Raw genomic sequence first — 18,471 nt, 5'->3', positions numbered from 1 at the left:
CCTGAACTCTACAGTGCAGACGTGCGGCTGCGGATAACGCACGAGCCTCTCCCCCGTTAAAGCCCCCGTGAAATGGAAAAATGCCGTTTTCTCACCTCGTCCGACCAACCCTCTGCGGCGAATTATTCACCTGTAATCGCTGCGACGCTGGAAAAAAATGGACTGAATGTGAAAATAATCCCAGGATGACGTGTCCGTGTGTCTGTGCTCTGGTTGGGCGATGATCGCTGAATATCTACATAGTGGCTCGGTCGATGCTTGGTTTGACGAACACTTCTGATATGAATCAACCAGCTACGACCCTACCGGGTAAGAGAGGGCAGCAGGAATGATTCCCATAAAGATTCAAGGAAAGCAGTGATTTTTCCTCCTTTGAGGTCACTGACCCCCAACGTGGTCTCGAACCCTCTTGAACCCTCTTCAGGGGTCAAAGGTCACAGGTGGGACACGAGGCTTTGCCTGCTGCGAGGTTGTTGAACAGTAGATAATGAGACTCTTCAGAATCTGAGGGAGGCGTGGGAATGGACTCACTGTGTCTTTTTAGGGGTACAGTTAGTTATGTTTGGCTTCATGGCAAAGAGATCCGACTGTACAATTTTAGCAGCCGTGCATCGACACAGTTCATCACCACTGTCCATTGAGCAAAATAAATGATGCAGATGAAGAATCTCTGCATGGAAAATTAAGAAGATGAAGAGACAGACTGGTCACAGTTTGGAGAAAAAAAGCCTCAATCTGCACACACAGTTGTTCCATCGTCTTCTATTGGTGTGTTGAAGATTTCTAAGGATTCTTTTCACTGTAGATTACAGATTTTGTGTCAAGAGGACACGTATACTAACGATGACCCATCCTCAGCGGTATCCATGGAAAACATCTTGGACCCGCCGCGTTATGTCGGTTGTTCCTGGTGCAGGTATGTCCCGCCTCTTTATCCCTGGAGATCGATTCGGGTCGGCTGAATAGGATCCAAAACGAAGCTCTGCAGAGTTTTAATTACGGTCCTTTTATCTGTCAGAGGTGGCCGGAAAAACGATCCATCACCGATCAAACATCGGCGTTTACATTAAAATTGGTCCGTTTAGTTGCCATGGTAACCATGATTAATGCATGGCTATTGTTATGTAACAGTTGTAGTTCTTGAACTTGTTAACCCTCAGTTTGTTGTATTCTGTGCTAAACTGTGAGGTTTCTCCAAGTCATCCATCTCCTCCTCGCCCTCCTGCTCCTAATGGCTTCTTTAGCCTCACAACATGTCGTTTTTTTCCCCAGTAATGAGATCACTATGACAATGAGGCCTATTTCACGGCCGATAAGGTGTCTTTAGAGGAGGGATGGTCTCAGAAAATCAATGCAGTTGTGGTAACGCTTTGATGACCCCAAAAATCGATAGTGAAAGGGTCCAGCAAGCCGGAGTCGATGTTTCACATTAGAGGCCTCGCCGCATTTTTGTAGGGAGGAGACGGTTAAAGGAAATGAACATGAATGTATTTCTATTTTTCAGTTGCCCCGTCATTTAAAAATGATCCAAAAATATTTGTTTAGAGTAACCATCCAAGTCAAATCTAATTTTTCCTCTTCTGGTTTAGGATAAACGAATGACACTGTTTGAGTTATGTATGTACCTTATCACATTTTTACCGTTATTAAGATAAATAAAGCCGAGCAGAATTTTGGGTGGGGTTATGTCGGTGAAAACTATACTCTTCATCCAGAAAACTCTTTCATCTTTTTTCCTGTAGACAGATCATTTTAAATGGATGAAACTGCTCCAGATCTGTGAGTAAAAGTTGGTTCGCTGACATTTAAATGTTATTTTTCCCAGCTCAACAATTAACACAATATGTCCAAAAAAAATTTCAAAAAAGAAGGTTGTGCATCTCACCGACTTTTTATTACCTCAGTTTTTTTCAGCTTTGAGTTTTATACAAAAGGTTTACAGTCAAAAATTGACTTTATAAACTGTGGTGATGCTTCCACATTCGACCCGACAAGCCAGGATGGGCTGCAGGTAGAAAGTCGAAGTGTGTGTGTTTGTATTTAACTGTCACATAGATCCATCTGCAGTCCCATCTGGTGAACCGAATCTGTACTTTCCTCTTCGCCGACGCCCTGCTGACTGACACATTTCCACCTGTTCCGTCATCCTGTGTGAGCAGAAGAAAAATCTAATGGTTTTTTTTTTTTTTTTTTTTTTTTTTTGGTCACGTTATTCAGACTCGCTTCAGTTTTTAATAGCTCCTTTTGCACATTTGAAGCTTGTGCATATTTAAAAGTGTGTATCGGGTTTATATCCGTCTGCTCTGTTCCCACAATCCAAAAACATGGATGCATTTTCACTTCACACGTCTTCAGCTGATCACAAACCTGCTTCCGGTTGTGTGTTTGAATTGGTGAGTTTCCAGTCGTTTCTCTTGAAAACCCCTCAGATTGGCTTTGAGAACCTGCAGACCTCTTATCAGTAACTTGTCATTTTGGGCCGGGACAGGTCTGCGCTAAAACCCAGAGAGCGAATTCAAATGGATTTCTTGGACAAGTACAAATCCAGTTTCTCCAGTATCGTGCACCCAAGGTTGAGACTATTGGTATAGAGAGGTCAGGGAATATCCGTCCATCCGTCCATCTATCCTGTTCAGGGCGGCGGGTCGTTGGATCCGGTCCCAGCTTACAAGTCAGCTGAGGGAACATTTTAAGGGTTAACCCCACTTGTTTCCCTCTCGGAGAAGATTCTCTGAGTGTCGTTGCGACTCGCTGAGCAATGCCACAGCCAGTTCGGTGTCATCGCTATGGAGACTAATCTGAGCGTTGCCATAATTAAACTTTCCTCTCAGAGCGGCTCCAGAAACGCGTCTCGAAGTTCTTGTAGGTGGGCTGAGCAGGAACTCGAGACGTGAGAACGTGGAGCTAAATATAGCCAGACTGCAACATCCAGACGCCGCTGATTAGCGGGACCTGTTTAGAATCAGGAATGGATGCGGTTGACGTCCCGGTGCCGGATCCGGTGTGCTCTCTCCGACAAGATGGACTTTCTGCTGCGTTTCATTGCAAAGCTAAAATTAGCCGGAAGAGGGAGGGAGAAAAACATCCCTTGTGTTCTTTGTGGGAAACCTTTAAAAGCTTTGAAGAAGGGAAACGACATCAAAATGCAATAATAAACCAAATGTAGCGCAGCTTGAGTGCAGATGAAAAAAAAAAAAAAAAGCTTTCACTTGTTTGAGCAAATCTATACCTGCACTTAAACATCATACAGTTAGTGGTTTAAAAAGGTCATTTGCATTATAAATGCATTAATAGTACATAGATTACCTTACAGCTAACTTTTTCCATGAAAATCTCAAAGTACCAGGAAGGAAATGTACGATCATCCATTCATTTTCACATTTCTGGTTTGGGATTCATGACTCTCTGTGCTCTGTTCAGATCCCTGTCGGCAGCAGGAAGAAGAGCTTTATCTGAACTCTATGGATTTATTGTCCAATTTTCCCCTGGAACAAAAACAAAAACAAACCAACATGAAATTACTGAGATCAGAATATTAGAATGAGGTGGAAATGGGACCAATGACCGGAGAGTAGTCAAGGCTAAGTTTACTGATGAAACACCTTTAAAATCAACTCATGTTGATCAAAGTGATGTAGAGTTTATTCAAAGATTAAATGCAATGAAAACAAACAGTTAATACACATTTCAAATGTTGCGTTGTGCGATATTCAAGACAATGCGTTAAAATTGAACAAAGCTAATTTCACAATAAATTGAAGATCCAGTCAGTGAAATTCTGCGGAGGCCTAAAGTCAGTTCAAATAGACACGTTCTCCTGATGTCTCACTTTGGAAGAACAGCCCCAGATATCTGCTTAATTCAAGCCATTGATCTTCATCTAAAAATCTGTTTGTGTTATTATTCCAGGACTGTTGTAAATGTGAGCGTTGTTTCCTTCAGGACAGCTGCTGCTGCACAGTGTACACTCATCACAACAAGCACTGGACCATCGGAGCACAGCATGACTCACACAAGTCCAGGACTTTACATAAGAATGTGTGTACAGTACAGTGGAGTGTGTGTGTGTGTGTATGTCTGTGTGTGGCAGGTTTGACTGAGATTATCAGAAAATCTACAAAAGAACAATATTCCTGGTTAAAAATAACATTAAATCAAAAGATTGGACATAGAAGAATATCATTTATTTAGTCAGAACTGAACCGACCACAGGAGATCCGCTCCGTCTGAAAAAAAGCTTTATGTAAAACTGTCAAAGGCAACACTTGTATAATAAATGACTTCGTGGGATTCAATATTTTCAGGTCTCAGTGAGGCAGTTTTAATACGGAGAGCTTTGAGTTCAACATAAAATGTTCATAAAATTCAGGTTTGAAAGCGAAAACTTTTTCGTTCCCTATTTCTTTCTTCATGTCAAAGCTGATCTCCCTCTGTTGTCCGCTCATTCATGATTGATTTAAACGGAAAATGATGGAAAAACAGTCAAACAGGAAGCTTCACCACCGACTCTGTGGACAAACACAAATCCCCCGACGATTCCCGGTCGATAAACTTCCACAGAGGATGTCATCTGAACACAAAGCATACTGCTGTTAAACAAGCAGATCGCAGGAGATGTCTGCATGCGTCCACCTTTGGGTTCGACCTGTTGCATGCTGGGAGATAATCCCTTCATATCCACCTTGAAATGTTTCAAATCAAGCACAGTTAAACAAAACTGGTGCAAACTGGACATCGGTCATGGAACAATGAATTTCAGCATTACAGAAGACAGAAGAAGGATGGATGAAAGGAGACTTTGTCCTGAAAACCACCTGAGACGACCTTTCTGCTCTCCTGCTATTGAGGAACTGCAGCGAAGAAAAGAAAATGTCAAATAGCTTACAACAAGGCTCGGTTTGTAAAGAATAGCGCTAACCTTATCTGTGAAGGAAAGAATTCTGTTTGCGACTCAACAACGTTGTGATTTTTGAGGCTGAAGATAAAACTTAGCATGGAAACACACAATCCCAAAGCCTTAACGGTTTGTAGACCATGTTTCAGCTCCTCGGCTTGGTGGAAGGTACAGAGAGGAGCGAGAGCTCAGACTCCGGGAGAGAGCCCTGCCGTGGAGACTTATGGATGTATGGAGCGTCACAGAGGGACAGGAGCTTATTGATGGTTGAAAGAGAGGCGGAGGAAGCTCACAGCGAGGCGGGAGTGGGCTTCCCCTGGTGTTTTTTTTATTGACAGAGCTCCCCAGACGTTACAAAAAGAATTCAATCTGTACTTGAAGAAAAAACACGGGGAAAAAAATGTAATCTTAACTACTAAAAAAAAAGGGTCTAAAGGGAACTCGGCCTCTAACATTGTCCAGTTAATGAAGCTTCTTGAAAAACTCCACAGTGTCAGCCCTCCCCAGGCAGGCAGCACCACCGTCACTCTCCACGGCAGCAGGCCTTAAACACCTGTTGCGCCCTCCGTGAGATTAAACCATCTACAGAATTTATGCATCTTACAGGTCTATTTCTAAAATGAGAGAAATGCAGGGAAATCAAAGAGTTTACAAGAATGTATCCTCCCTCTCGTCTCTGGCACACTTGGTATGTTCCGTTCAATCCATCATTAAAGGATTCCGGACCTCCTTCTTCCTGTTTGGAGTCCGACCAGGAACCTTCTGATGGGGTGAACACAAGAAAATCAAACAAGAAGAACAAGGCGATGTGAGTACCTTCTGAGCTTCAGGCCTAATATGCAAAGTATTTCAACAGGCTTAAAAATGGTGACAGATTGCTTATTTGTAACCGGTTAATTAAAAAAGTGGGCATGTTAGACTAGCAGGCCAGAGCCTGTCCATTAGTCCAAACACCAGACCCTGAGGGCAAAGGAAGGACCTTCAACCCTCTCCTCGGCCACGAGCTTCCACTGCGAGGCATGAACTAAACTCTCTCAGCCGCCTGTAACAGCTTCACTATGGAAATGAAGCAGAATGACCCGAGCCGGCCTGAACTCTAAGCCTTATCAAATCGAAAAGTTTTGAGCCTGATCTTTGAAGCAGAGACTTTTAGCCTCCTGAACTGAAACTCGGAGCCGGTTCCACAAGAGAGGAGCTTGATAACTGAAGGCTCTGCCTCTCAGTCTATTTGTAGAAACTCCAATAAGCAGTGCTCTGAATGAAGAATGAAGCGTTCTGACGGGATAATATGGGACAGAAACACCTTTTCCGGATATGATGAGATTGTTTTTTTTGAGCGTATCTGATATCTACGTGTGTTAATAGCCCTGCAACGCTGCTGTGTTCTGTTCGGACTGAGTTTGTTCTATCAAAAATTTCATCAGTTAAAAAATAAATTTGACCAGATTTAAAGGTATAGGGTGTAATGCCTTTTACTCTAACATTAAAAAACTGTAGTGATACCAATTTGTACCACAAGGTGGTGCATTGAGTCACACTCCACCACAGGACATAATGGAGGTCAATTTAAAGATGGCAGAAGTTCTTGGCTCAGGAGCAATAAGTTACTACTGTCACCAAGAACTCCAAGAAATGGCATTGCTTCATTTCCCATATGATAAGTCATACTTTTTGTTATTGTTATTGTTGTTGTTTGGATGACCCTGTGACATTATAAACAGTTACTCCTGTATCAAAACATACTAGGACATAGAATCTAGGACCATAAATGACCCAGTGTAGAAACAGAAACGCCTTAATTACTGCCTCATTTGACTGACTGTGCAGGCAAAATGAGAGGAAAAGAAAAGGATTCGTGGCATTATTAAAACTAAAAAATTTACATACTGGAAGCAGGAAGAGTTTGAAAGACGTCAAGGGATTAATAATGCTGCAGTTAAACCTAGACATGGAGAAAAAAAACGCCACTTATGTACCAGTGCAATGTAAGTTTTTTTCTTTTCCTCTTCGTGACACATTTCTTGACAGATGCAAGTCGTATGCAAGTGTGACTCATACTTCATCTCTCCATCAGTAGTGTCAAACATAAGGCTCGTGAGCTAAAACCGTCCTGCACGAGGCTGAAATCTGGCCAAATCACCACAAAAATGGTAAAAATTTTCAAATAAAACAAAACACAGACCACAGACCGCAGTGGTTCGATGAAGTGAGCAGCACTCACTTCATTGTGAGAAGGTTGTGAAGTTTGAATGTTCTCACTGTGTGTGTGTTTGCGTGCGTGTGTGTGTGTGATGGACTGTTGACCTGTCCAGGGTGCATCCTGCCCTTGCCCAGAGTATAGCTGAGATTGGCTCCAGTCACCCAGAGACTCTGCACGGGATTAAGTCGTATAGACATGTAGACATACTCTAGTAATCCCAGAGGGTCCTTCTTGTAGCTTCACACAGGAAACAACACATGATAAGGTAAATACAAACGTGCAGAGGAATAAACATAAGCAGTGACAGGAAAAGGACATGAACAAAGGAAATACTTCAGTGTTTTACAAAGATGGATGAACTGAGCTGCATTCCACTTGGGATTTTTTTTTTTTTTTATATATAACTGCTTTCTCAGTTTAGTTTAAAAAGCATCTAATATATCCAGATTCTCTCTAGAAACGCTTGGTTTGCCTCCTCCCTGCTGCACGGTCCGTGTGTGTGTTCGCCCCGCTGTTCAGCACCCTGGACAGCGCACAGAGGCGCGCAGCTGAGTCCGGCTGTTGCTCCACAGCCTGATGGTGAGGCTGGAGCACAGCGAGAAAACGACGAAGAAGACGAAGAAGAAGAAGAGGGGGGAGAGAGAGGTACCAACGTGTCCACCCGAGGCTGAAGTGAAGCGTGCATGTGATGAGTGGGAGTGGTCACTGTGGGAGGGGTGCGCAGAGGAGAGAGGGGCGCGCAGTCACACTTGTGCCGCCCGGCTGAGGAGCGAGGCTTCATGCACAGAGTGGGCAGGTTCACTCGGGGGAGGCACAGCTCGGATGAATCGTGACACTTGGAGAGAGAAAAAAAAAGAAAAGAAAATCCCCCCAAAAAACCGATTGGGGTAAATGAAACAAGGAGAAAAAATAAATGAAAGACGGAAGGAGGAACGCCCACTTTAATGGAGACTTAAAATGTGGATCCTTTAAAAAATACGAGCACTTCGTGACGCGCACGATTAAGTCAGGGGCACGTGCAATTTAATATATATATTTTTTTCCTATTATTACATCTTAGTTCTTTTCTTCTCTCCAGATAAGCCACAGGCAGTTGGGAAGAGGAAGCCTTGGAGAGCGCGACTGGATGTGCGCATCGGAGGATGATGAGTTTCGCTGCGTCCTCGCCTCCCATCAGCTTTCTTTATTCCAACACTAAAGTCTTTCTTTTCTCTGGACTCCGACTGCTGCGATCTTATTTCTCAAGCGGGACCGGTTTCGTTGCTTGGAATATGTTGTTTCTCTTCCCTGTAACAAGTGGCGAGTGGATGCAAGAGTAAAAGCAACAGATGAGGAGAAGACCGACCTGAGATTTCTCAGTTTTTTTCTTTTTTAAATAAATCCTCCTGCGCGTCCTATGAGTGACATTTCCCAACTTGATGTTCCTCTGTGACCCTCCCATCATTTCTGACGACTCAGCAGATTTTTTTCCATGATGGTGATGATGCCTGCTGTTTGTGAGGAAGATTGGAGGATTTCACAGACTGTAAATTGATTTTTTTTTTTTTAACTCCTGCACGAGGAGAAATGGCTGCTAAAAATAGCCTGGACGCTGATGAGGTTACAGCGAACAGGTTGCTGTTCAGCTGAAACTTGAGAGAAGATGCTCAGTTAAAGCACATTTTCATTCACATCACTGACTAAGTTTAAAAGAAAAAAAAAAGCGGGATCACATCGGGCTGTTTTTGTTTGTATTTGGGGACATTTCTTCTTCATCTGGCTGGAGGAGGATCGACACAGCAGCAGGCTCTGGAAGCAGCTTGTTGATGGCACTGCGCACCGGGAGGACTTGGTTTGGGCAGGTCTTGCGCAGGGTCTCTCGGCTGCAGGGCTCCTGGTCCAGAAGATCCAGCAGTCTCTTGTGTCTCTCCGCGAACCAGGAGCAGGATCTGGGGGTGTGTTACCGGGATCACTACAAGGCTCGGGATTTCCACGCGTGCCCGGACTCCGGCGTCCGCCACGGCCAGCGTCCCCGGAGCGCACCTTCCTGCGCCTCCGCCCCCGGGCGCTGCTGCTGCCGTCCACACGGCTTCCCCACCGCCCGCCGCTGCTGCGCCTTCCCGGGGAACCCGAGGGGACATGAGCCCCTCGGCCGCCGGTTCCTGTTGGCCATGAAGCGGCAAAACGTGCGGACCTTGTCCCTGATCATCTGCACGTTCACGTACCTGCTCGTCGGGGCCGCCGTCTTCGACGCCCTGGAGTCCGACTTCGAGATGCGCGAGAAGGAGCAGCTGGAAGCGGAGGAGAAGCGTCTCCAGGGGAAATATAACATCAGCGAGGATGACTACCGCAAGCTGGAGACCATCATCATGGAGGCTGAGCCCCACAGAGCCGGGGTGCAGTGGAAATTCGCGGGGTCATTTTACTTTGCCATCACGGTGATCACCACCATAGGTAAGCCCGCACCTGCGACAGCTGGCGCGCTTTGTCGCGTGCGCACTTGAATTCCTACAGGAAAAGAAAAAAAAAAATCACAACAGTTTCTGCTCAGTAATTGGCACGTGTCGGGTCGGATGCGAGCAGAAACACGCGAGTCTTTAAAGTTTTTACGCAACACGTTGCAGCGCGGGGAGATGGAGGACGCAACACCCGAGACGCACGAGGATCCTCTGATTTCTTAATCACAGCCGGGACAAACAGCGCGGATATAATGTGAGGAGGGATTATTTTATCTGTGGTGTTGAAAAAAAAAACAGGATGTAACTTTTATTCGTGCGTCACCCTCGTGCGTGATTGAGCGAGATCAGTGTGCGAAATGTCTCTACTGTAACCAGATGTGTAGTTTGGAGCTGGAGAGGAGGAGGTGGTGCTGAAAGGAACAGCTCCTCTGAGATCAGCCGCAGGCAGGACGAGAGTTCAGCCTCTAACCTGGTGTCACTCCTACTCACACTACTACGCTCCCTTTCCTTTACGCTCGGAAACAGATCCGCGATTTGCAGTACAGATCACTTTCCTACACGCTGATCGAAGGTTTTAAACAAAAAAACCAAACCAGTCTCCTCACATTTCACTCAATTCCCGCATCGTCACGTTGATGGCAGCGACGCGTCGTCTTAGTTTTGTTTTTGTAAACGGGAAAAACTGGAGAAAAGTGCGTCAGACTGTCTTTATTCTCCATTTCTAACAACAGCACTCGGTTGAACTTGAGTCAGTTTATTTGTAATTTACTGGACCGGGCCTAAAACGCCTTCAAAAGTTGAAATAGAACCCTGCAGCCTGTTGTGTTTGGACATTTTCCGCTCTTTTTACCGGCGCGGTGGTGACAGTGACGAGTCACGAGATGTTATTCAAGAGGAGGAGGAGGAGGAGGAGGGTGAGAGTGAAGGGGTGAGGATGGGAGGCAGAGATGTGTGTGTTGGTGGAGGAGGAGGAGGAGGAGGATGAGGAGGATGAGGAGGCGGAGGGGGGGACTAATGCACCAGGCCGGTCCTCAGGCTTGCCAGGCAACACTTAAAAGGTGTAGAGCGCAGCAGAAAGGTGCAGCTGACCGGCTGTTTCCAGGCTACACTGACCACACGCCCGCTCGCTTTCAAGTTGGATGAAGCGGATTTGTTGGAAACACGCAGATCTGATCACACTTCTTTCAAACAACCAGCGGTTCCAGGTGTGATTTTACACATACAGCTCCGTGCATACTCATTCACACCTTATGCATCCTGACAGCTAAATATTCTATTGGAAACACATGTCATGAATCTGATTTTTTTTTTTTTTCTTTTTGCATGAAAATAAGCTCAAACTCCAAATGGAGCTAAATGGATTTTGGCATGTGACATGATCAAGTGCCCAAAAGCACTTTACCCTGTTAATCACATTCACACATCAGTAGAGCCACTCTGTCCATCCACTGGGAGTTTGGGGTTGAGTGTCCTGTGCTTTTTCTTTTGGATGAATTGTAGTCAATACGTTTTGTTTTCCTTTCTTTGTTTTAAGATTATTCCTCACTTGAACCCTCTGGTGGGCCGCTGCTGGCCCATGGGAGGAAAAGGGGGATTTTGGCCTTTTTCTGGGAAGTGGCCACATTCATTAAGCTGAAGCTTTGTAGCTTCAATGAAGGCATTAAACCTGGTGGGCCAAACTGGTCTGGAAGAGACTCCAATCCAACCACCGAACCACCAAGCAAATGGACAAAACTCAAAAAAACGAGAAGTTGTTTGGGTTTGTGAATATAGACATATTAATCTTGTGTACTCTGTGCCACAACAAAGAGAATTTTTAAAGGTTCTTAATGCAGTATTATATTGGACTGAAGATGGAATTAACCTGTCTGTAGCCGCTGTGTTCGACTTCTCTGAATTAAGGAATGATTATACTGAATATTGGTTTCAGGAGTTCATTGTTCGCTTTAGCTCCACACAGTTCATCAGATCATGATGATGGTCCTCATGTAGTTAAACTATGGTGTCTTCCAGTTGCGTCTGATCTCATGATTCCAACATTTAAACTGACGTCACTTCCCTGGAAAAGCTGGCTGGTAATTTTCCAGCTGGTCACAAGTCAAAAAGGTCTTACAGTGAATCAGATTTTCTGTTCCAGCCTTGTGTTTCATTCACAAGAACAGCATTACTGTAAATACTAATCGTTTAAATTGTCTCGTGCAAAGGGACCCGATGTTTCGTTACGTCTTTATTTCTTCTTTTTTTTCTGGGTTTCTATGGCTCTTTGTGGCGTTGAAGAGCAGTTCATTACAGTTTATGTTCAGCTCTAATATGAATAGATCAGATTTACTAACTATGACCTACTGTAACTTCAGGCTTTTGTTAACTTACCGTCTTTTTATCGCATTATGCAAATCATTCAATAAAACATTTGGAGATAAAACATCTTAAATATTTGCAACTAATAACTGTTTTCATTTAAAACTAATAGGGGACGGTCTCTGAAAGTGCAGATTGGTTTTAATGATTAGGGGTTCACATGGAGTGGCACCTGAGATCCCCGAAGCTCCACCCTCAACATGAACTGCGGGCTGAAACAGCTGTGATTCCTCATAAATGATTCTGAATGATTCATCTGGAGTTTAACGGTGAGGCTGAGATATTTCAAGAGTTTATTCTTTTCAGAAACAGCCATTAAAAAGCAGGTTTAATTTGGGAAGTTTTAGTTAATTTGTATAGAAAACAGCTGTCGCTTAATATCATTGGATTTTATCATGTAATGGAACTTTTTTTCTGGAAGTGTCTTAATCATCCACTAAATCTCCGTTAGTTCCTAAGCAGTATATAATGTTGTCTATAGATTTTCTGAAAATGACCAACACCAGAACTATTTTTAAAGTTTTTCGCAGTGTATCAATCCACCACTGAAAATCGTCCCTGAACTATATGTCTTTGAACAGTTTGAGAAAATTAGAATCTGATGGATGCAGTTTCTTCCCAAGTGAGAGTGAAATTAGTCAAAAACTATATTTAACAACAACCCTATTGCATCCTTCATAAATGATTTTCCTCTTATGATAATTTTGGGTTTTGGATGAAGGGAGATAATCAGGCTGATGAAGCTTGAGATCATTCCAGCCCCTATAAAAAGGTTAAACTCTTTGTTTCTAGTTCGGGCTTAAAGAAGAAAGAAGTTCTTCAGGTACAGAAAGTGAAGCGTGGAGTGGACAAAATGGAGCCGATCATCATTAGCTGCTCTCAGCGATGGCACTGCGAGCCGCCGGAGCAGAAAGCCGAGGCAATCAGGGGAAAGAGTCGAGACGTCGGCCTGATGTCTCTCTCGTCCACTCCAGACTTCATAACCCCGACTCGGTCTGTCCGACACTCCAGGTCGGAGCTGAGAGTCACTCTGAGCGTCTGAGCCGGTCGGCCGTGTCTTCAGGACTGGAAGGCCGAGCTCGCACACATCACTCGCTCTGAGATTCGCCTCACCTCCTGAAAAGCTACATTTACTCTCCTGCGGCGCATCGATAGATTCTCAAATCCTCGCCGAAAAGTGAAACGTGTGAAATGAAAACCCCCGCCGCAGAGATAAGGAAACAATTTGGGCTGTGTCAACCACGAGCTGTTTGCAGAAACTAATTAAATTCCTTCATGTGGGCCTGTAAAAATACGTCTGAAAGATGTTTATTAAGATCTCTCTGCCGGATGTTTACAGGAGGATGAACCCGCTAAATTCAGAGCGGGGTCCTTGTTTGAGGTCCACAGTGAAGAGCGGCCAGCTTTAATCATGTGTTCACTGTGAGTCTGAGGAGCTCGGGCCATTATCATCGTAACGCCGGCGTTCACAGTGCAGACACAGTCTGAGGCCCTCCAGAAGTAAATGAAGGAGTCGAACGCCGCCTGACGTCTCCATGCAGACACGTTGGCTTCACTGAAACTCTGATTCTCAAAGTGTGGGCTGTCCCGAGAATATTGGCTTCCCTTTGGAAGATGTTTTCATCAACACCTCTGAACGCATTTAGATCTATAATCCAGCTCTGAGTGTTCGTAGCCAATCACAGTCCAACAAACAGACTGAAAGTCATGAAAACACAGTGGAGGATCGTTTACCGGCTAAACCAGAGCGTCATCGTGTGGAGATTGACTCAGCATTCATGATCAAGTTATGTCGACTTAAATCAGTCGCATCAGGAAGAATTTCAGTTCTGCAGAAATCTGAACGCTCAGACAGAATTTGAATGTTTCAGTCAAGACAAAAACAACAAATCAATCATGAAAAGACAGTAGTCTGTGATCATCAGTGGACTTGAATGATTATAATGAATAATGATGAGAGACTTCACTTTGATTTGTCACTTTTCATTGACTGCCCCTCCCGAATCACTCACGACAAACGTTTTATTCTTTCTGATTTTAAAGAAATCCTGAATAAATGAAAAACTCCTTTGTTTTATTGATCAGACAGGAAACACTTCTCTTCAGATTTGGACTCAGACTCACTTCTAACGAGGTTACATAAAATAATATTGAATATCAGAATACCAACATACAGAATGTACGGTACGGATCTTTAAAAAAAACTGACAGAACTGCAATAAGTTGCTTTCAGGGCCAGAATTTTCATTCATGCTCTGCAAATACAACATGACAGCACTTTAGTTTAAATTAGGTGAAAGAGAAAGAGCACTGTTATTATTACATAATGTCTGTAAGTGTTTTTATTTCTTACAATACTTGACAACATCATGGTACATTTACCAATCATCACTCAGCATCTCTTTTAACCCTTTGAATCCCTGTTTTTAATTTCTCAGAAACTGAAAAAAATGCACATTGTTGATGGATTCAAGGGCAGAAGTAAAGTTATAAAAATCATTATGTGATGTTCTTCCACATTACATAGATTGAAAAGTGTAAATTTATCGCCTGACAATCCTTGTAATTAGAATTTTTTTTTTTTTTTTTTATCAGATATCTCCAAAAAGGTTCAGTCAGCCTGTTGACTCCCACTGTCTCTGGATCAGGACTCACTTGACACACTTTGCATGTTCTGACCTGTGATAGTTAATAGTTTGTTATAAATAAACTGAAATGTCTGTCTCTTGTGAGCTTGTGGATACAGACTGAAGTAGCAGTGCCACGTCTGACCACAGGGGGCAGTGTTGACGTAAGACGTGAATAATGAGGGTTTTAAACTTCTTCACAACACTGTCTCTGCTTTACCTTCTTTCATGGCATTGACAATAGTTATTGTTGACTTTTTCTTATGAACTTTTAACACTTGAGCAGTATTTCCATTCAGAGCGACGCCCTCCGGTGGACCGAGGCTTCGTTTACACGACAACGTTTCCAGTGAAAGCACTTTGTTTTTGTGTTTTCGTTTCCGTGAAGTTTCACGTTTTACATGGCAACGTTTTGAAAATCATGTCTGCTTACATGAAAATGGCAGAAATGCTGAAAACAATGTAGCGAAGATGCTTCGTTTGGACATGTTGGAAATCTCCCCTGAATTCTGATCCGGATCAAACCAGTGAAGTCTTCTCGCCTTGAAAACATGGGTGTCGTTGTTGTGTGAATGGACCTCCAAAACACAACGAAAGTTTTCTGTTTTCACTTAAAAACTATGTCCCTGATGTATAGAGACAGCTCTCTCTGTTCTTCCTGTGCATGTAGAACATAAATGAGTGATTCCTCCAGTACAGGGCAGTCAGTGACAGAAGGCTGAATCTCAGCGCTCCGCTTCAAAACCTGAAGATCGGATAAGATTATAAAAAAAAAAACCACGAGTGTGACCTGCTGCCGGAGGCCTCACCCGACTGAGCGATAACAGGTCGGAGTGGAGATCACATGCTCGTCGCCTTTATCGTCACAGCGGAGACAAAACACCGGCCCGGGGTGCGAAACTGAGTCCAGCTGAGAGTGTTTGTTACAAACCCCTCACCCAACCGGAGACTTGACTCTATTAATTCCTCCTGATTAATTGCACCAAATGTGACACTTAGTGGTGTGTGTGTGTGTGTGTGTGTGTGTGTGTGTGTGTGTGTGTGTGTGTGTGTCGGGGGGGGGGGGGGGTTGCATGCATACGTGTGCACGTATATACATTGAGCGGTTGCTGGGAGACTAAAGACAGCTTAAAAGGTGAGAGTCATCTCTGGTAAATGTCTGGAAATATCAACATGTGTGTGTGAGTGACTGTGTGTGTGTGTGTATATCTATACATATACAGAAGAAATTCAGGTCTCAGGCTCTGGCTACACACATGTACACACATCAGTGACGTTTTTGTGCAAAGAAAGAAAAAAACCCTTGCAGCACCGCGAGAAATAATCCAGCATTTGCTTTTTTAATGCGGCAAACCTCTGTGTGAAACCCAGACTAATAAAGTGTAATCACGGCGAGCCGCACTCTAAAGCCCGCGTTAAACGGCAGACGAAAAAACATAATTGCTTTTTAATCAAGACGATATTTGCGGCTAACAATGATGAAATGAAAAATATGTTCTTTTAATTGGAATTAATTGGAGATTTCACGGGCCGCGCGCTGCAGCTGGAGAGCGGCGCCGCCGACTGCCGCGTGTCGCGGCGGATAAAAAGGCCAATATCAGGCAGATGGAAGGGAAAATAATGAGCCAGTCAGAGTAACATATTAACGCTCTGAGAGGGGCGATAAAGGAGCATTAGAGGTCTGATTGAGAGCTTAACAACGGCTGGAAAGTTGGGCGCGTTTTAGTAAAACAGATCTTTTTAGGGGAAACATAACGTGCGACAGGTGGGAAAACCGAGAGTCAAAAATCGATTTTTTGCGGGGAATTCTTCTGTTGCAGCTTCAGAACACACAATAAACATACAATACTTAGTGGTAAGAACGGGAATTACTGCATAAGTACAAAAAGAAAGGACGGAAAGATGTAAAGGCTTTGATTGGCCCACTAGACCTGCCTTGGCACGTGATTGGTCATACAGGAAAGGGGCGGGGCCTGTGCAGCATAAGTAAGTGTTCAGTCCTGGTCCAGGTGGGCCATCGCCTCTGAGGCTCCTGATTGGGCTTTCATATAAGCTTGATGATCAGTTTTGTTTCAGAAAAGCTTGGCGTTTACACTGCGACGTTTTGAAAACGATGTCGTCCCTGGAGAATAAGAACTGGGAGTCATGATGTCCTCCAGCAGTGTTTCAGTTTGCCCTGTTTCCATAGAAACCGAGTCGGACCAACATCAGTGGCTTTGAGCGCCTTTTCGTCATCGTTTCCACACGATCAAACTTTAACTTCACAGTGATGAGAAATTCAGTTCCGATATCAGAACTCTGACAGTTAATCATCTAATAATTAAAACAAACACTCAGAAGACGTTCGCTAGCAGCCGCGCGGATTACTGGTTTTTGGGACACGTGACAAATCACAGTCCAGCTCTGGCTACGTTTTATACTCAACCAGCTTTCAAAATCCAAAAGTCTCCCGGTCTTCTTCTTCCAACAGTCGAAAGTTTGAGTTCAGCGAAGTTGGCAGTTTACCGGTGAAACATTTGTTTGTCCAGATTCTGAAAATCAACAACTTGCTTCTATTTGAAGCCATTTGACCCAATCCCAAAAACATAAAAACTGTTTGGTTAAAGGTTGAGAAGTAACTTGAGTGTTTAGACTGTGTGGCGTGGAGCAGCTGCAGCGAGCGGCGTCCTCACGGATTCATTTGCGGGCCCTTGTTTTTTTCTTCTTCTTCTTCTTCTTGTAATGAAGGCGCCGTGCGGAGATGAGTCAGAGTCTTTGTTGGAGCCTTTGTCACAGTTTCCATTACACCGAGCGGCAACTGTCACTTCCAGCTCCGCTCTGCCTCTCATCAACACCCAAAAACAGTTTGACCAGTCCAATATGGAAGAAGACACGGAAACTCGAGGTGTTTAATCAGGAGGAAAGTCATTTTTAATAGTTTTTATTTCAGTCCAATAGATCCCCACGAGTCCTTCCAGGAACTGGATCTATTACTGTGATTTTACAATTTGTGTGGACATATTTTCAATTTTTTAGAATAAATTAAATCTTTTTTGTCTAGAAGATTAATGATGTTCATGAATTAAAGAGTTGCTGCATGTTGTAAACTCTGTACTCAAATGAAACTACTGTTCTATTTCCCAGACTTTGCACAGTTAGCAGTAAAAATACTCTTGTTTAAAAAAACACAAAGATGAGATACTTCTCTTGAAAAATACTCAAAGTGTCAGTTACTTTTTATCTCAGTTTATTTGCATTGTGAATATCAGGCATCTTGATTCACCGAAGCTTTATTATAGATCTTCCCTCAATGCTCATTTTCTCAAGATTAGAAAAAAATGTAAAAATAAATGTTTTCCTCTATGGTACTTATACAATTATTGGCGTCAATCATCCACATTGACTCAAAAAGTGGCGATTTAAAGTAGAGACTGAATGATGGGATGGATTTGGTAAATGACACATGAAAATAACATTGATGTGAAGCAACAAACCATGAATTATCACCAATCAATCAACAAATTAACAAACCCTTCCCCTCAAGAAATTCTATCCATATAAAAAAATGATGTTACGTTAATAAAGTTTCACAAATACAATTTAGATATATTTTATGATATTTTTAGCTGTATTGGATATTTAAATTTTTTTTGATTAATTTTCCTGCTTTAGCTATTTATTACATCTTGGTTATTTTAGTCTTTCATATTTATCAGTTTAGAGCCACACTGTTTATTCTAACGTTTACTGCAGTTACAAGCAATTTTTGGTTTCTCTTATCTTTCTTTTTTCCTTTGATTTCTTTTCCTGCTTTCCCATTTTTTCAAAATTTTCATCTTTTCCTTGTTGTTTTTTTTTCTAGTTTGAAGATATAATGGAGGGATTTCTTAGGTTTTTCCAAATCAAATGACGATCTTTGTCATAAAGAAACACTTTTTTCAGTGTAACTCCTTCTGTCGTGGCATTTCCTCCTCA

At 43.2% G+C, this 18,471-nt stretch overlaps 1 protein-coding gene across 1 annotated transcript in view; it reads left to right on the top strand.

Moving 5' to 3' along the window:
- Positions 1-8,827: 8,827 nt before the first annotated feature.
- Positions 8,828-18,471, top strand: part of kcnk9 (potassium channel, subfamily K, member 9) — a 42,431-nt gene continuing 32,787 nt past the window's right edge. Inside the window, exon 1 of the mRNA XM_030121357.1 lies at positions 8,828-9,527. Within this exon, the coding sequence (XP_029977217.1) occupies positions 8,900-9,527 (628 nt within the window). The 5' untranslated portion in view covers positions 8,828-8,899. The remainder of the gene's footprint in view (positions 9,528-18,471) is intronic.

The sequence above is a fragment of the Salarias fasciatus genome, chromosome 22 (assembly GCF_902148845.1).
Source record: "Salarias fasciatus chromosome 22, fSalaFa1.1, whole genome shotgun sequence".
NCBI classification, from domain to species: Eukaryota; Metazoa; Chordata; class Actinopteri; order Blenniiformes; family Blenniidae; genus Salarias; species Salarias fasciatus.
This window is presented reverse-complemented; position numbering and strand designations above follow the sequence as displayed.